This window comes from Bos taurus, chromosome 15 (genome assembly GCF_002263795.3).
Source record: "Bos taurus isolate L1 Dominette 01449 registration number 42190680 breed Hereford chromosome 15, ARS-UCD2.0, whole genome shotgun sequence".
Classification (NCBI taxonomy): domain Eukaryota; kingdom Metazoa; phylum Chordata; class Mammalia; order Artiodactyla; family Bovidae; genus Bos; species Bos taurus.
Window position 1 is genome coordinate 41,349,399 of NC_037342.1, and position 18,891 is coordinate 41,368,289.

General features: G+C 47.5%; 1 protein-coding gene across 2 annotated transcripts in view; it reads left to right on the forward strand.

Moving 5' to 3' along the window:
- GALNT18 (polypeptide N-acetylgalactosaminyltransferase 18) overlaps positions 1-18,891 on the forward strand; it is a 355,816-nt gene that overhangs the window by 285,224 nt on the left and 51,701 nt on the right. For both annotated transcript variants that reach the window (XM_024975529.2, NM_001076316.1), the window contains 2 exon segments: positions 2,320-2,505; positions 13,972-14,109. In XM_024975529.2, coding sequence (XP_024831297.1) covers positions 2,320-2,505; positions 13,972-14,109 — 324 coding nt within the window.

Genomic DNA, 18,891 nt, shown 5'->3' on the forward strand with positions numbered 1-18,891 from the left:
GGTGGCGCTAGTGGCAAAGAACCCTCCTGCCAGTGCAGTAGACGTAAGACACAGGTTTGGTCCCTGGGTGGGGAAGATCCCCTAGACAATCCACTCCAGTATTCTTGCTTGGAGAATCCCATGGACAGAGGAGCCAGGCAGGCTACAGTCCATAGAGTTGCAAAGAGTCAGACATGACTGAATCGATCTAGCACGCACGCATGCGCAATAACCACTACCTCACAGTATCTTATTCTGAAGATTCCGCCGTACATCATTTGTACAATAGTAGCTGAGGCTGATCAAGTGCTAATTATGTGCTAGGCATCTTTCTAAGCACTTTGTATATTAGCCCTTTAATCTTCTCAGCAGCCTCATGAGATGGGAATATTAGGATCCCCATTGGAGATGAGGAAACTGAGACACACTGAGATCAAGTGAATAACTCACGGTCACACAGCTAGTATGAACCAGAGCCCGGATTTCAATCCAAGTAGTCTGAGTTCAAACCCTTTGCTCATAACCACCATGCTACACAGTCCAGTGCTGGCACACAGGGGATGCTCAGTGGAGATGCTTGTTTCCTTTCCATTGGCCCTAAAGTGAAAGTGAATGTTGCCCGGTGGTGTCCGATTCTTTGCAACACCATGGACTATACAGTCCATGGAACTCTCCAGGCCCGAATACTGGAGTGGGTAGCCTTTCCCTTCTCCAGGGAATCTTCCTAACCCAGGGATCAAGTCCAGGTCATTGCAGGTGGATTCTTTACCAGCTGAGCCACAAGGGAAGCCCACCGACCCTAAATGGTATACTAAATGCAAGAGAAGCTCAGAAAGTGGTCAGTCAGTCCCTTGCTTTCCAACTCTAGCAACCTACAGGGACCAGTTGGTGTGAAAAAGCCTGGTGGAAGAGAAGGCAGTCTCTTCCTAAGCAACACAGGGGGAAATTAAGCTAAACCTGAAACTGACCTAGCCTTAGAGGAAGACCTGTGGGTGCTGATGGGTGCACGTTACAGGCGTGAATATCATCTGCCAAATTGTTCAACTGACAATACCTGACAAACAACCACTGCTGTCCACCAGGAGATCTTGATTGCTTTTCTCCAAAGTCTTACTCATCAGTTCTGATCAGGTATTTCAGGTCCATCCCACTTTATTAAGTATTAATCACTTATTGATCGATTGTCTGGTTATATACACCAATCATTTAACTATTTATTTATTTATGTACCTATATGTACCAGGCTGTGTTCAGTGCTAGAGAAATGAATGAGATACTCTGCCCTCTAGGAACAGAGTAGCAGGTAAGTTGTGGTGTCAAGAGCTTTGAAGGCCAGAGGAGGGAGCCATCGGCTGTGCCCCAAGAACTGAGCAAAGACCCCACAACAGTGTGGCTGAGATCTTGAGAGATGATAATTTTTTTCAGCTGGAGAAGAGTAGGGCGGGCATCCCCAAATTGCAAATAGGGTGAGAAAAGGCCTAAAGGCACAAAAGGACATGCATGTTCCAGAACGCTAGACATCCAGAGTGGCTGGGATGATTGTGGCAAGGGCTCCAAGACACTGTCCCTCAACACTCAGGTTGCAAGGTCAGTTTTCTTTATTTTTCAAAACTGAATTGCATCCAGTTGAAGCTGCTGCTGCTAAGTCACTTCAGTCGTGTCCGACTCTGTGTGACCCCATAGATGGCAGCCCACCAGGCTCCTCCTCCATCCATGGGATTTTCTAGGCAAGAGTACTGGAGTGGGTTGCCATTGCCTTCTCCGCCAGTTGAAGCTCCTACTCACCAAAATCAGGAGAAGTTTCATATCATTCCTTCCTTTTAACCTCCCCCTTCCTTGGGTTCCATCAGAACTCAGGGCCCAGGAAGGATGGAGCAGGAGCAGGGCGCTGGCTCTCCCTGTGGAGATTGCTCATCCTTGTGCAGGCTTGTTGTAATGTGACATCTCTCCTGCAGGTTCTGCTGGTCCCTCCATGTCAAGCACTGCTGCAGAGAAAATTACCAAGGATTTTGTTAACTTGGGGCAAGGAGAACTCAGATAACTGGTCATGAAATGTCTAGTGTCTTCCTTGGGGGAAGGAAGGTGGAAAGACTGGAGAGGAAGGGTGCATTAACTCTTTGCTGGTAACCACAGCAAACGGAAACAAGACACGAATGAATGACTCAATAACCTTCCAGTTCTAGGAGTAGAATTAAGGTACGGTGCACTCCCTTTGCAGGCAGGAGAGTAAGGTGAGGAGAGCTGGATGGGTCCAAGGTCCTGTTCATTGTCACCCGTGGTCTGGGTTCAAGGCTCAGAGTCAAGTCTGGGCACTGATGAGTGGCTCTATGTCTTCCGCAGGTATGGCAGTGTGGTGGGAGCGTGGAGGTCCTGCCCTGCTCACGGATTGCCCACATCGAGCGAGCCCACAAGCCCTACACCGAGGACCTCACGGCCCATGTCCGCAGGAACGCCCTCAGGGTGGCTGAAGTCTGGATGGACGAATTTAAAAGCCATGTGTACATGGCATGGAACATACCCCAAGAGGTAGGAAGCCACTGTGGGGATGGCTTTCTTGAGGGTTGATGGGGAGCAAACAAACAAAGCAAATGTACAACTAAACTCTTCTTCCCAGGAGACAGCCAGAGTCTTGTTTGCCATGCTGAGTGAACTCTCAGTCCTAAGATACTGCATAACGCAGAAAAGGGCCTGACTGTAGGGCGCTACGGCGTGCTAAGGTGTGTCTTACCCGCCCCATCTCTGGTCACCTCCTCCTTGAACGTGGGCTCCTTTCCCTCCAGACCACAATGTCCTCATTCTATCTGAGAAAGTTGAACCAGGTGGCTCCAAGTTTCCAACATGCTCTCAGGTCCTCAGCTTCTCTGACAATGGATATTTCATGGTCCCACATTACAAATATCCCAGAAATTACCAAAATTCACCAAATGCACCTTAATATCCCTGTAGACTGAATGCAAGCTTCTCCGTCGAAACTTTGACCAAACCAATAAGCAACGTCCTTATACCTTTGGGATTTCTTGAACCATGTGGGTGGGGCACTCCCACAGGGACCCTCAGGAGAAGGGACCCATTCTGGGCATTTTTGAGGCTGCTTGTTACCTTCAGAGAACCTCATCATTGTCTGCTACTGTCCTCTAGCCCTCTTATTGTTTAAACACTAAGCTGTGTCCAACTCTCTGTGACTCCTTGGACTGTAGACCACCAGGCTTCTCTGTCCATGGGATTTCCCAGGCAAGAATACCAGAGTAAGTTACCATTTCCTTCTCTAGGGTATTTTCCTGACCCAGGGATCAAACCCACATCTTCTCATTGGCAGGTAGAGGCTTTACCACTGAGCCACCAGTGAAGCCCTCTAGTCCTCTCAGTTCAGTTCAGTTCAGTCGCTCAGTTGTGTCCGACTCTTTGCGACCCCATGAATCGCAGCACGCCAGGCCTCCCTGTCCATCACCAACTCCTGGAGTTCACTGAGACTCACGTCCATCGAGTCAGCGATGCCATCCAGCCATCTCATCCTCTTCGTCCCCTCAGAATGGACTGGTTGGATCTCCTTGCAGTCCAAGGGACTCTCAAGAGTCTTCTCCAACACCACAGTTCAAAAGCATCAATTCTTCGGTGCTCAGCCTTCTTCACAGTCCAACTCTCACATCCATACATGACCACAGGAAAAACCATAGCCTTGACTAGACAGACCTTTGTTGGCAAATAATGTCTCTGCTTTTGAATATGCTATCTAGGTTGGTCATAACTTTCCTTCCAAGGAGTAAGCGTCTTTTAATTTCATGGCTGCAATCACCATCCACAGTGACTTTGGAGCCCAAAAAAATAAAGTCTGAAATTGTGACCACTGTTTCCCCATCTATTTGCCATGAGGTAATGGGACCAGATGCCATGATCTTCGTTTTCTGAATGTTGAGCTTTAAGCCAACTTTTTCACTCTCCTCTTTCACTTTCATGAAGAGGCTTTTTAGTTCCTCTTCACTTTCTGCCATAAGGGTGGTATCATCTGCATATCTGAGGTTATTGATATTTCTCCCGGTAATCTTGATTCCAGCTTGTGCTTCTTCCAGCCCAGCGTTTCTCATGATGTACTCTGCATAGAAGTTAAATAAGCAGGGTGACAATATACAGCCTTGATGTACTCCTTTTCCTATTTGGAACCAGTCTGTTGTTCCATGTCCAGTTCTAACTGTTGCTTCCTGACCTGCACACAAGTTTCTCAAGGGCTTTCCAGTCACCCATATTTAAGAAGTGCAGCAGACTATTTACAGTAGCTAGAACATGTGGGACTTCCCAGGTGGTGATAGTGGTAAAGAACCCACCTGCCAAAGCAGGAGATACAAAGAGACATGGGTCCCTGGTCAGGAAGATCCCCTGGAGGAGGAAATGGCAACCCACTCCAGTATTCTTGCTTGGAAAATACCATGGACAGAGAAGCCTGGAGGGCTACAGTCCATGGGGTCGCAAAGAGTCAGACACTACTAAAGTGACTTAGCACAGAACAGGAAGCAACCTAGATGTCCATCGACAGATGAGTGGATAAATAAATTGTGGAACATATAAACAATGGAATATTACTCAGCCATAAAAAGGAATGTATTTGAGTCCATTCTAATGAGGTGGATGAACCTAGAGCCTATTATACAGAGTGAATTAAGTCAGAGAAAGATAAATATTGTATACTAACATGCATATATGGAATCTAGAAAGATGGTACTGAAGAGTTTATTTGCAGAGCAGCAATGGAGAAAGAGACATGGAGAACAGACTTATGGACATGGGGAGAGGAGAGGGTGAAATGTATAGAAAGAGTAACATGGAAACTTACATTCAGTTCAGTTCAGTTCAGTTCAGCCGCTCAGTCGTGTCCGACTCTTTGTGACCCCATGAATCACAGCACACCAGGCCTCCCTGTCCATTACCAACTCCCGGAGTCTGCTCAAACTCAAGTCCATAGAGTCGGTGATGCCATCCAGCCATCTCATCCTCTGTTGTCCCCTTCTCCTCCTGACCCCAATCCCTTCCAGCGTCAGGGTCTTTTCTGATGAGTCAGCTCTTCACATGAGGTGGCGAAAGTATTGGAGTTTCAGCTTCAGCATTAGTCCTTCCAATGAACACCCAGGACTGATCTCCTTTAGGATGGACTGGTTGGATCTCCTTGCAGAACAAGGAACTCTCAAGAGTCTTCTCCAACACCACAGTTCAAAAGCATCAATTCTTCGGCGCTCAGCTTTCTTCACAGTCCAACTCTCACATCCCTACATGACAACTGGAAAAACCATAGCCTTGACTAGACAGACCTTTGTTGGCAAAGTAATGTCTCTGCTTTTTAATATGCTGTCTAGGTTGGTCATAACTTTCCTTCCAAGGAGTAAGCGTCTTTTAATTTCATGGCTGCAAAACTTACATTACCATATGTAAAATAGAAAGCCAGAGGGAATTTGCTGTATGTCTCAGGGAACTCAAACAGGGGCTCTGTATCAACCTAGAGGGGTATGATGGGGAGGGAGATGGGAGGGAGGTTCAAGAGGGAGGGGACATATGTGTACTTATGGCTGATTCATGTTCAGGTTTGACAGAAAACAACAAAATTCTGTAAACCAATTATCCTTCAATTAAAAAATAATTTTTTTTAAAAAGTGCAAGAGAGGAAGCAGTGTATCTCTGGTAGCTTTGTTCAGCCTTGCTGTGTGTCATATGGAAATGACCTTGGACAGCTGGGTTAGGCGAACTGAACAGATGCCAGACATGGGATCCCCACCTGCCTGCCAGCCAGTCTGCCTGAATGTCATTGCTTAGGTTGCATTTTATGTGACATGGAGCTGTTGACTGCATGACCTCCTGCTTTGCTCCCAAGGCCGTGGCTTCTCCTCGAGAGTCCTTTGGAAAGCCTCTGCTCTCTCTTCTGGACAGGAAAACGGTTGATCTTTGCTTAAAGTTTCCATGTAAAGGCCTTGTTTCCTGATGTCTCCACCAAGCTAATATTTCACTCAGGCTGAGGGATTGAGAAAGTAGGCTGGGCGGGATCTTTCAAGCAGCCCCCTAAGGACCACCACCATGGGGAGGGGTCTTGGGTTGGCTGCACCTTTGTACAATCAGCGAGACTTCAGCAGTCGGGAGAAAGAATGAGGAACCCCAGCAGTACCAGCGGGAGTCCAACCTTGATGAACCAGCCCCGAACGCAGCTCTGACAGTGGGAGTGTTTCTAGGGAAACGGTGGTGCATTCTGGACCCATCTGTGGCTGTGGGCGTTGGATCACAGCACTCTGGGCAAGATGCTGAGCCCTGCTGTGGGAGTCCTCTGAGAGCAAACTGTTGAGCACACTTGGAAATTCCCCAGGAGCTCACCAGCAAAGCAGTGTGATTCCCCGGGTTCTGTGAAGGACTGGGGTCCTGTGCATGTCCTTGTCCCCCTTCTCTCTGCACCATAAAGCTGCAAACTTTGTAGCCTTCTCCACCACACCCCCCGCCATTGCAGCTGACAGATGTTGAAACAAACAGCAAATACGAAGAGTGGTAGAGAATTGAGTGTACTTTGAGTAAAAGTAATTGGAAAATGATGAAACTCAGTGTCTGCTGGTGACTCCTAGAGGAGTTCAGACCAAGTCAAGTGGGTGGGGGCTGGAGGGGGTGGTAAGACAAGGACAGATGAGAGGTGGAAATGTCCAGGATAAAGCCTTTAGGGGGAGAAGGAAGAGGTCAGTGTGTTTCCTCTGGACCCCCTGTTCACTACTATGTCCAAACTCCCCCTTCTGCCTCTCTCAGGCTTGTGGAAAGAGCCACTCTGCACCTCCCATTCACTTCTGAAGTCACATATCAATACTGAAGCTGCTTTTGACAGAGTTATCATGGGTTATCAGAGTTATCACCTGCTTAATTTAATGAGTATTTTAAAGTCTTCAACTTACAGGATCCCACCTTTTCCTTGAAACTCTTCACTCCCTTGGCTCCATGATTCCACACCCTAGACCGTCCTCATCTCTCTGACTGCTCCTAACTCCTTGTAGGCAACTCTTACTTCCAGGGAATGTTTAAGTGCTCCCCAGGGATCCATCCTTGGGCGTCTGCTCTAGTGATATACTTCTGCAGGGAAATCCCAGTGACTCTTGGGTTCTGCACTGCCTACATAGAAAGGACCTTAGCCTGACTCCTGCCTTTAGCTTCAGACTTTACCTGCACATCTTCCCCTGGGTGTTCCCACAGGCACTTCAGTCTGAATCTGACCAAAACTGAGTATATCTTTCTTCCCCAAATCTGCTTCTGTTCTTATCCTCTATCTAAATGCATGATGCCCCCATCTGCCTAGACTTGTGAGCTTATTCCTGAGCATGATTCTTTAATCATCTTCCATTCCCAGCCCATCATCGAGCCCACCTTTCCATTCCTCTCGCTTCTGAGTTCAGGCCTTGCCTGTTCCTCTGCAAGAGCCTCTGGCTGGTTTCCCTGACTCAAGTCTTACCCCTTAAATCTATCCTTCCCACTACCCAAAGTCATCTTTTTAAACTCACAATGACCATGTCACTGTCCTACTTGAAATCTTTAAACGACTCTCCATGTGCACAGGATCAGGCATAGAGAACAGCACTGGACATGGATCTACACTGTCTCCTCCAACCACCTCCCCAGTCCCACCACCCACCACCCTGAGGTTGTAGGCTCTGCACATTGCATGGACTAGGGGCACTTCCCTGAGTGCTGCCCATGTCAGGCTGTTTCTTATCTCTCTGTGGTGGCCCATTTTGTCCTCTCTGCTTGCAATTCCTCTCAAAACTTCTTCCCCAGCCTCCACCCTTACCACTTCTCCTCCATCTTTTTAGACTCAGCTCTGCTGACATCTTCTCTAGAAGCCAGTCCCATCTGGGAAGAATGCCCTTTTCTCCTGCGTGTCTCTGTCATTGCATCATTACCCTGCAAGAGAATGTTCTGTTGTCTGAAAAATCTTTTTCTCATTAGATCAATGGCTCTTAAATCTGGCTGAACTTTAAAATCATTTGGGCTCCACCCCAGAGATTATGATTTAATTGGTTTGGAAGGGAACTAGGGATTTTTTTTTTTTTTTTGAAAGCTCTTTGGGGATTTTAATGTTCATCCAGGGCTGCGAATCACTGCTCTGGACCATGGGTTCCCTGAGGACAGATTGTGATATTCTTATATGTGTCACCAGATCTAGCCCAAGGTGAGGTGTATGGTCAGGGCTCAGTAAAACCTCACTAACATTTATTAACAAATGAATCTGCTGGCCATGTGTGCGATCCCATTCTCCTTTGATCAAGGACTCCCAAAAACAGATATACTGACCAATTGCATCAGAGTCACTTGGAAACCTTTTAAAAATGTTGATTCTGTGTCTCATCCTCAGAGATTTTGATGAGGAGGTGTGTAGTGGTGCCAGAACCTATGAAAAGCTCTCTAGGTGCTGGTTTGGGAAAGCCAGATTTGGGCAACCTCGTTTACCTGCTCATCTTTCCCAGCTCACCTATAGCATCACCTACTCCAGGAAGCCTTCTTTGACTGCTGTCCTCCCCTTCCGCATCATCCTGGCGGTCCCACACCATGGGATGGACTAAGGGCCTCTTTTCTGTTGCCCCTCAACACTCTGCTTCCCTCCATGCTTCACACTCTGTGCAGAGTCTGTTTACTTGTCTGGATCTTTCAAAGTCTCCTTTCAGACAGAATGTGACTTCTTCCTGTTTGTGTTCATGATGCTTAGGACAGTGCCTGACACAGTCTAGGCACTCAGTAAAGATGAGTTGAAAAAGAAACCAAAGGAAGGAATTATGGGTTCTGCATCCCTCTGTGTTTTCCCCAGGACTTTCCCCAGCTGTCCTTGATGTGGCAGCATCGCAATACCTTCTGCTCAGTCCCAGGCACATCTGCTCCCAATTTACTTAAGCTTCTGTCTACGAAGGCAGAGCTGGAACCCTTCAACCCTGCCTAGTTGGCTGCTTGGAGAATTAAATAAGTTAATATGTGGAAGGACTTTGATCAGTGCTTGGCCAATAGAAAGCATTGAGATCAGATCAGTCACTCAGTCGTGTCCGACAATTTGCGACCCCATGAATTGCAGCACGCCAGGCCTCCCTGTCCATCACCAACTCCCGGAGTTCACCCAGATGCACGTCCATCGATTCAGTGATGCCATCCAGCTATCTCATCCTCTGTCGTCCCCTTCTCCTCCTGCCCCCAATCCCTCCCAGCATCAGAGTCTTTTCCAATGAGTCAACTCTTCGCATGAGGTGGCCAAAGTACTGGAGTTTCAGCTTTAGCATCATTCCTTCCAGAGAAATCCCAGGGCTGATCTCCTTCAGAATGGACTGGTTGGATCTCCTTGCAGTCCAAGGGACTCTCAAGAGTCTTCTCCAACACCACAGTTCAAAAGCATCAATTCTTCGGTGTTCAGCCTTCTTCATAGTCCAACTCTCACATCCATACATGACCACAGGAAAAACCATAGCCTTGACTAGACGAACCTTTGTTGGCAAAGTAATGTCTCTGCTTTTGAATACGCCGTCTAGGTTGGCCATAACTTTCCTTCCAAGGAGTAAGCGTCTTTTAATTTCATGGCTGCAGTCACTATCTGCAGTGATTTTGGAGCCCCCAAAAATAAAGTCTGACACTGTTTCCACGGTTTCCCCATCTATTTCCCATGAAGCGATGGGACCGGATGCCATGATCTTTGTTTTCTGAATGTTGAGCTTTAAGCCAACTTTTTCACTCTCCACTTTCACTTTCATCAAGAGGCTTTTTAGTTCCTCTTCACTTTCTGCCATAAGGGTGGTATCATCTGCATATCTGAGGTTATTGATATTTCTCCCGGCAATCTTGATTCCAGTTTGTGTTTCTTCCAGCCCAGCGTTTCTCATTATGTACTCTGCATATAAGTTAAACAGGGTGACAATATACAGCCCTGATGAACTCCTTTTCCTGTTTGGAACCAGTCTGTTGTTCCATGTCCAGTTCTAACTGTTGCTTCCCGACCTGCATACAAATTTCTCAAGAGGCAGGTCAGGTGGTCTGATATTCCCATCTCTTTCAGAATTTTCCACAGTTTATTGTGATCCACACAGTCAAAAGCTTTGGCATAGTCAATAAAGCAGAAATAGATGCATTAGAGAAGTGTAAATTCTTGTCAGTGTCATCACCTGCACCTTCTGCATTCTCACCGGAGCTTCAGCATGCCCTTGTTGGGCAGTCATCCTCCCTTGCTGCCCTCTATGCGGAGTTCTTCCCTGGTCTCAGCCACTCCCTTACCACGTGCCGTCCCAAGCTTTCGGAAGATCAGAGGAGCCTTCCACTCATGCTTCCTCTACTTTAATTGAAAGTTGGTTTGCTTATCAGCAAACAGAAAGTCAGTCTGCAGCAAAGCATCAATATTTCCTTACACAGGATTCGGAAACTCTAGACTCGCCCCTGCTTCCTCTTGCCTGAAGACAGGCTGAGTGCCAAGGATGACTCACCGTGGTTTTTAGGCAACAACCATTCTTGAGGTTTGGCTACAAGGAATTCTGTGTGTGGCTGCACACACAGGCAGGAACACTGGACAGCTTTTTTTGTGGTTAAGTATATTAGTGTCCCAGGACTGCCGGAACAAATTATCACAAACTGGGTGGCTTAAAACAACAGAAATGTGTTCTCTGGTAGTTTTGGAGGTCAGAAGCCCACACTCAAGGGACTGCCAGGGCCGTGCTCCCTCCAAAGGCCCTGGGGGAGGATCCTTCCTGGCCTTTTCCAGCTTATGGGGGGCTCTCGGGGTTCCTTGGCTTGTAGATGTGTCTTTTCATTCTATGCTTCTGTCTCCGTGTTTCCTCTCCTTTCTCTCATAGATTTAAGATCATCCTAAATCCAGAATCATCTCAACATCTCTAATTAATTATATCCACAAACACCCTTTTCCCAAACAAGGTCCCCTTCAGAGGTTCTGGGTGGACACTGTTCAACCCTCTACATTAACTATTTGGCAAAAAGGGAAGATACATGTATTGTTTTCTGATAATAAGGGTCAAGGTGACCTTCTCTGAGGAAGTTTGCTTATTTCCCAATTTCTGCCTCCTGCTCCGAAATAGTTTGATGCAATTTACAGCGAACAGCACAGTACAGATGTGCTGAACCATTAAAATGGGAAGGCAAAAGTCAATTAATAAACAGGAAGGGGAAAGGGACATGATATCCAGACACAGAAGCCGAGCAAAACTCTGTTTCTTGAGTCTCTTAGAAGTTAAAGTAGAGTGTACTCGTGATGTATTGTCTCTCTCCCACTTTTGATTAGGTTATAAGTAGAGAGAAAAACTCTCCCTTGATCCTGAATGTAGAAAGGAAGTTTTCCCATGGGAACCTAGATTTTTTAGGAAAACACAGAGGTCTTCCTGAGACAGATTCTTCTAGTGGCTTTCTGTAAAAGCTGAGACAGTGTTTGTTTGTCATCACATATAGCATTAAGTGGGATGGCCTGGGTCCAGGCAAATAGCTTTGTGATGTATGGGTAAAGTACAGAGAAATTTAAAGAGTTAGTACTTAGGAGATGTCTTTAAGTTAATACGTAACAGAGGATTGAGCAGGATACATTTATCGTCAGTTGCTGCGTTCATTGTTTCGTACATATTTTTTCAACTCAGTCTCATCAGTAGAGCTCAGGTGCAGTGCTAGACTAGGGGCACAGAGATCAGCAGGACACGTTTCCTGATCATCAGGGAGCGGGGGTCCAGCAGAGAAAGAACAAGCAGAAGTTGCTGGGAAGGCTCTGGGCAGGAGCTGGGGGGCAGACCAATCATAGAAGAGGTTATTAGGAAATGCTCAAAGGGCATAACCTCACTGAAATTGCACCCTGGGATTCCAGAGCTTAAACCTTCAGGCTGTAGCAAGTTCAAATTTTTGCATGACCTCAACTTCGGTAGACAAAAATAAATGTATTTCTTCTATATTTATTTTTGTTTTGACTCAAGCCCCCATTGTCTGATATTAAGAATGTGTTCTGATCATGTCCAGATACATGCAGCAACTATCTTTGTGGGTTTTCCCAGACATTTCAGAGTTAAACTATCAATTTCATTATTTTCCCAACCCCACTAACTTGATCCCAGAATTGATGGTAGAACCAGGTGGAGTCACACTGGCAGCCCATGGACCACAGTGTCAGAGGGAGAGACCTGTGCTTCCCCATCCTCCTGTCTCTGCTCTGGGCTGGTATCTCATGAGGTGACACTTGCCCCATCTGGTCCCTGGCTCCATGGTGTCATCCTCTGAGATGTCACCTGTCTCCATCTGATCCCCAACTGGAGGGACCCCTCTCCATCTCCTGCTGTGGCATCAGCTGTTTCTCAGCTGATTTTGTGCCCTATTCAACAGCTGGGGTGCAGGTCCCAGGGCTTCCTGGGACCACAAAAAATGTGGGAGATTCTCTCTTGCTCACACTCAAGGACACACCCTTGTCTCTGTGACTGCTCCTTGCCTGCTCCACCTCAGTGGCTCAGGGCCACGTCTTTGGTACACCTGGGAAATGAGGGACATAGTACTGTCTGTGCTAAGCACCCCTCCACCCCAGGCTTAGAGACAGGGGCTCTGCTTCTTCAACAAGGACTTGGTCTAAGCAGGCAGAAGGTCAGGCTCCTGCAAATGCCCTGGAAATTTTAAAGCACAAACTCCAGACCCAGGCTGATTGGGTTCAACTTTCAACTCCATCACTTACTAGCTGTGGGATTTAGGCAAGTCATGCAGGAGGTCACTCAACCTCCCACATCTATAAAATGAGGGTTATGTTGTGCTCCCTCATGAGTTTAAATAGGACCATATATGTAAATTTCATATAAAGTGAAAATGAAAGTTGCTCAGTCGTGTCTGACTCTTTGCAACCCCATGAACTATACAGTCCATGGAATTCTCCTGACCAGAATACTGGAGTGAGTAGCCATTCCCTTCTCCAGGGGATCTTCCCAACCCAGGGATCGAACTGAAGTCTCCTGCATTGCAGGTGGATTCTTTACCAGCTGACCTGCCATGGAATCCTAAACATTTACTATAAGTAAAATATAAAAATATATGTGTCTGTCTCATATGGAACAGAGCCTGGCACATTGTGTTATGTAAGCCTTAGCTGCCCTGATCACTAGAAATAGTATTAGAATTAGCAGTATTCCATCTTCAACTCTTTTCCTTTCCTCTCCCTCTGCCCACACAGTTCAGAATCTCTCATCTTATCTCTTGAGATAGAGGTAACCGTGTTGTCGGTTCAGTCGCTCAGTCATGTCCATCTCTTTGCAACCCCATGGGCTGCAGCACACCAGACTTCCCTCTCCCTCACTATCTCCCGGAGTTTGCTCAAACTCATGTCCATTGAGTCAGTGATGCCATCCAACCGTCTCTTCCTCCATCGCCCCCTTCTCTCCTGCCCTCAATCTTCCCCAGCATCAGGATCTTTTCCAATGAGTCAGCTCTTCACATAAGGTGGCCAAACTATTGGAGCTTCAGCATCAGTCCTTCCACTGAATATTCAGGACTGATTTCCTTTAGGATTGATTGGCTTGATCGCCTTGCTGTCCAAGGGACTCTCAAGAGTCTACTCCAACATCATAATTTGAAAGCATCAGTTCTTTGGCACTCAGCCTTCTTTATGGTCCAGCTCTCACATCCATACATGACTACTGGAAGAACCATAGCTTTGACTATATAGACATTTGTCAGCAAAGTGATAGCCTTACTCAGACTATATTCTTCCATTTCTTTTACTTACACAAAGACCACAGCTTTTTTTCTTTAGTATTTTTTAAGGATTTAGTCCCTTTATTTTCAATGGCCTTTGATAACAGTCCCCATCGGTGCTGATCTCCTGTTTTGCAGACCAAACAGGGACGGTTATGGGGCTAGGGCACACATGGGGAAATGCCTGAGTTGAGTTCCCAGGTAATGCCTTCACCAGGCAGTCTCCAGAACTGTGGTTAGGGAGGTTCTGGGAAAAGCAATACCATGGTGGCAGCTGCATCTCTGTGTTTGCATCTCGCACAGGACTCAGGAATCGACATCGGGGACATCACTGCAAGGAAGGCTCTGAGGAAACAGCTGCAGTGCAAGACCTTCCGGTGGTACCTGGTCAGCGTGTACCCAGAAATGAGGATGTACTCAGACATCATTGCCTACGGGGTGGTAAGGAGCCCACCCTTGGGGTTTCATCCAGACACATCTGCCCGAGTGGGACCTGTGGTAGACCTGTGGACAAGAGGCTGGTTTCTGGAACTTCATGTGAAGCAGCCTATATGTTCATAGCCCAGACCTCTCCATTCTCTTGAGAGAGGTGCTTAGTCTCTCCTTACAATCCTAAGCAATTCAGCTCTGGCCCCACACATGAATATGCTACTTAATAAAGCAAAAACATGCAGTTAGGTTAACATTGCAAGACAACCCCAACTGTTTCCCAAGCATGGGTGCCTGAGATTCTACCGACCAGCCTGCATGCCTCCCTTACCCGAGGTGCTACATCTTCCACTCACGCAGAGCCTCCTAGAAAGCAGATTTGGGAAACATATCCTTCCAGAGTTCATTGGATTTTCAGCGATGTTTTAGTACCACTTATTGATTGGTGGTTCCCCCAGCAGAGACAGCAAGACAGAGAGGCAGAGCAGAGGGTTTGGATCCACATGGACCTGGTTCCAATCTTGACCCAGCCACTTCCTGGGCAAGTGTCTTAATGTCTATGGGTCTTAGTTTCTTCATATGTTAAGTGGGGTAAAATAATGCTCTCCTCATGGGTAGAAGAAAGTCTCCGATATAGAAATGTATTTTGTGTCTGAGGTTAAAATACTTTGAAGATGATGAACTCTCCCCATGCTTCCAATATCCTGAGGACATTACAACTCTTAAGGTATTTTAAATACCTGATTGATTTTTGGATACCTGTTCTGGTTTTTGCTGAGCTAACACATGAAAATTCTCTATGACAGTTAAGCCCTCAAAATTACCCTCATAACTATCCCCTGGGGTTACTAGGCTCACTCCCTGCCCCTGGTGTGTTACAGATGTACAGTGACTGCCCATGTTCACACAGGCCGTCAGCCTGAGTGAAACTGAGTCTAGCACGTCAGCTTCTGATATCACTCCCACTCCTCCCTTTGGAGTGTTCCCTCAGGCCTTTTAGATATTCCAGGATGAAAACTTGAAGGAAGAATTCTTCCTCTGATGGCCTGTGGCCAGAACTGAGTTCAAGGCCTGCCTCAGCAGGAACTTAATGGGCACAGCCTCAGCCTAGAGAGGAAGAATTCTGCTGAAGGGCCGGCTTCAGTGTTCCCACGGGCCTGCCAACACTCACATCCTAGGATTCTAAAGGAGACAGAGCCAGGGTCCCAGGAACTACCCCTTTCTACGCCCCTGCAGGGCCTCTGTTGTCCCCAAAGGCCTGACTATCGGAGGGGGTCGTGTCTTCCCATGAGAGTCCCCATGTTGTGGCTGACATGTCCTGAGAGAACCATCCAGTAGCCTCTTGCCTCTCCCCTTCTCAGGCTGGTATAATTCAGATGTCAGGAAACTCATCAGCTGGCGCTGCTCAGCTGTTACCTGAGGCCCCAGATCCCACCTTCGCCGTGGAAGCACACTGGACTGTGAGGTGCCCATCTGCCCCATCCAGCCCCCCAGAACCGTCCTGAGGACACGGCGGACACGCTGTCCACAGCACGTTATGTGTGCTGCCTGGTTACTCTTGGACCAAAACAGGACAGACATGCTGCTGCGGCTCCGGAGAAGCTGTTGGCCCAGGCCTCTGAGAGCCAAGGCAAGCTTCTGGATGCATGGTCTCACCAAGCTATTAGCTGTAGCTAAAAGTATTCACCAAACTCAGCCAGAGAGGCATAACAGTGGAGGTGCTTGCACGCAGCCATTCCAATCCTGGGTCTGGGCCCAAGACATTCTGGTCTTGTAAGCCAAAGAGTCGCATCTTAGGAGCACAGATCGCACGTTTACCATGTAGACCCCTCACCCAGATCACACCCAGAAACCTTTGATTGGTCAAATAGTAAGTGGCATATCCATGTTGTGATCTAGATCTGGCTGAGTCCACAGTGGAGGCTGTTTTCACTCTGTCATGCTGAAAATCCATCCTCCCGCCACTCCAGAGGGCTGAGCTGTGTCAGCCATTCCTGGGACTGGCGGATGTCTGTGACCCTGTGCATGTGCATTCGCCGGCTACTGTTCAGGGCTCAGCTGGAGCCCCTCTCTCCTGCCTCCTCCATGGGCTGCGCTCTTACATGAGCAGAGACACTTGCTTGTCCAGGAGCATGATGAACTCAATGAGGGCAGTAAGCTGACGACGGTTGAGGCAGGATGCAGTACAAGAGCAAGACAGTTTGTGGAGCTGAATCTTTCTTCCTGGTGATTACTTTTATTCTGAAGTGGAGAGACCAGATGTCTTCTCGGTGAAGGGATTTTTTTTTTTTCCCCTTCCAACTCATGCCTAAACTTCATTGCTCAGGTCAAATAACCCCCCGGAACTCTCAGGCCACTGTCAAGTCTGTATAACCCAGACCATTAATCTAGTAAAAGGTCTCATTGATGCCTCTGGCAGGCAGAAGGATCATGGACCTTGCAGTGTGGGCATGGGCCTCCTCCAGGATTACTGAGCTTCAGGCCTGGGAGACAGCATGGTTTTGAATAATCCCAGCTCTGGTGCTGACAGGAGAGATGGAGTAGCATCCAGAAACAGACATGCCTGCTTCTGAAAGTTAGCTTTGCTACTTAATCACTGTGTAACCCTGGCAGTTTGTAAAACCTTAAAGGTTAGTCATATCACTTCACGGGACATTTTTCACAGTCTCAGGATTGTCACTATTTTATGATGGAAAGAGCTTGGGCTTTGGAGACAGACTCCAGCTCTGCCATTTTTCCAACTATGAGGCCATTCATTCATTACTCATTTTCTTCATTCGTTCATCCCATATGTACTTACAGTCTAATATGTGCCAGGGCTGTCCTGTGTCACAGGCAGTGAGAAAGCCTGAGACCTAGTCTGGTGACTGATAGAGGAGCCAGGCAAGTAGAGAAGTGACAAGAATACAGTGTGTAAGTGCTGCGCTCAGAGAAATGGAGGTGCGGTGGCCTCACACCCAGATGTGGGCCAGGAAAGGCTTCCAGAGTGACAGAGAGGCTGAGAACCACGGGAGGAGGAGGGCTTAGTCAGGGAAAAGAGAAGGCCAAAGCAGAGGGCCCATACAGTGGGAACAGCATTACAGACCGAGAGGTGAGGCAGAGCTTCTTGCTACAACATAACTTCCTGCACCCTTAAGAGAGTTAATATTACCAATCTGGCTGAGGAATTTTGAGGATTAGGTGGGATAAAGCATGGAAAGCCCTTCACCTGGAACCTGGCACATAGATGCAGTCATAAACACTAACTTCCCTGAATGGCTTTCAGGATAGTTATAGCAGTAATAACAGCATCTAACAATTATCGCACTTTTGCTATTTGTCAGGCCCTGTACTAAGCACTTGCAGAGATTATTTCAGTTAATTCACAGACGTATGAGGTTGGCAATATAATTGTCCGTATTTGAGAGACAGAAGGAAACGGACAAGGAGTTATGTAGCTTTGCCCAAGACCAAACAGCTGGAGCCAGGATTTCATCTCAGCTTCTCTCCCAACTTCCTCAACAGAAAATCTGCTTAATGGGGGATGGATGACACAGAATCAAAGAGGACTTTATCAAAAGTCACCACCCACCCTCATTCAGAGGCCAGCTTTGGGGGCCCACAGAAGAGCCGTGTCTGACTCCAGGGCTTTCTGGAACTTTATGCAGGTCTCACTAATGGATCAGTGGGCCGTGGGAGGAGTCTGGGGTATATTTGCATACACACCTCCCACACAGGTCAGTCAGGTAGTTGGTTTATGATAGAGGATTTTGTGCTGCATGGATGCTTCTGGGGCCCTGCCTAGGGAGCTGACACATGTTCATATTTCTTTAGAACCTCTAGACTCCAAGTTTGAGATTGAGCTGCTATCACCCAGTAAGGGAAAGGGAGCTCAAAAGAAAAGAATTTGACTCTGTTCTTTGTCCCCTGTCAAGAACAGGATGTTCATAGATCAAGTGGGGGCCTCCAGTTATCTGTTGCGCTTCACACTCCTTAATTGGGTTCACTGCACTCCTACCACATCCATGAAGACTACAAGAACTTAGCTGCTGTCTGCCTCTGGCCCTCCCCGGATAGATGACCCACCTGTGGCCCATTGCCCTGGTCTCCCCTGGATCCCCATCTCCAGCCTCCAGTTGTAAATAAAGTGCTTTGATCACTAAGAAGAGCTATATAAACTGGCTTCAGTTTAGGTGGGTAAGGATACCATAAGCTCTCTTACAGGCCCAGGAACTGAAGTACAGCTGGACCCAGGCACTCGTGCTGGGAAGCCACGAAAACCACAGTGGGGGCAGGATCATCTCTTGTCTCTAAATCCGTCTGCCTCCTGCTTCATCCCCACTTCATCACAGCTGGATTTCTCTGCTTGCACAAGCCCAACAGATCTCCATGCCCGATCTAAACGGCCCCACAATCTGAGAGGCCAGCACCCACTGAGCACACTGTTTGGTCTCTCATCAGGACTCCTAGGGCAGAATAAGAGGATGATGAGATTGTCACATTCCAGAAAGAGAAGGATGGGGAGAGAGGAGGAAAGAAAGAGAATTGTCCATTCATTCTAAACTGAGAGTTGGTGCCTGCCCTGGTCTCCTCAGCTGTGGCGTGTAAGCAGGGCCACGTGAACCACAAGCTGCCCTTTCCAAGGGCTGAGAGTGGGCTAAGCCAGAAGGGGATGTTGACTATCAGCTTTCCTACCTAGATATGCTAAGATATTGATTCATAGGACTTTTGTACTGTTGACTGGCATGTGTTTGTAGGTGAGGATAAGAGACACCTCTCCCCTCTCCTATTCCCTCTCTGGTCCCCTTCTCTCTT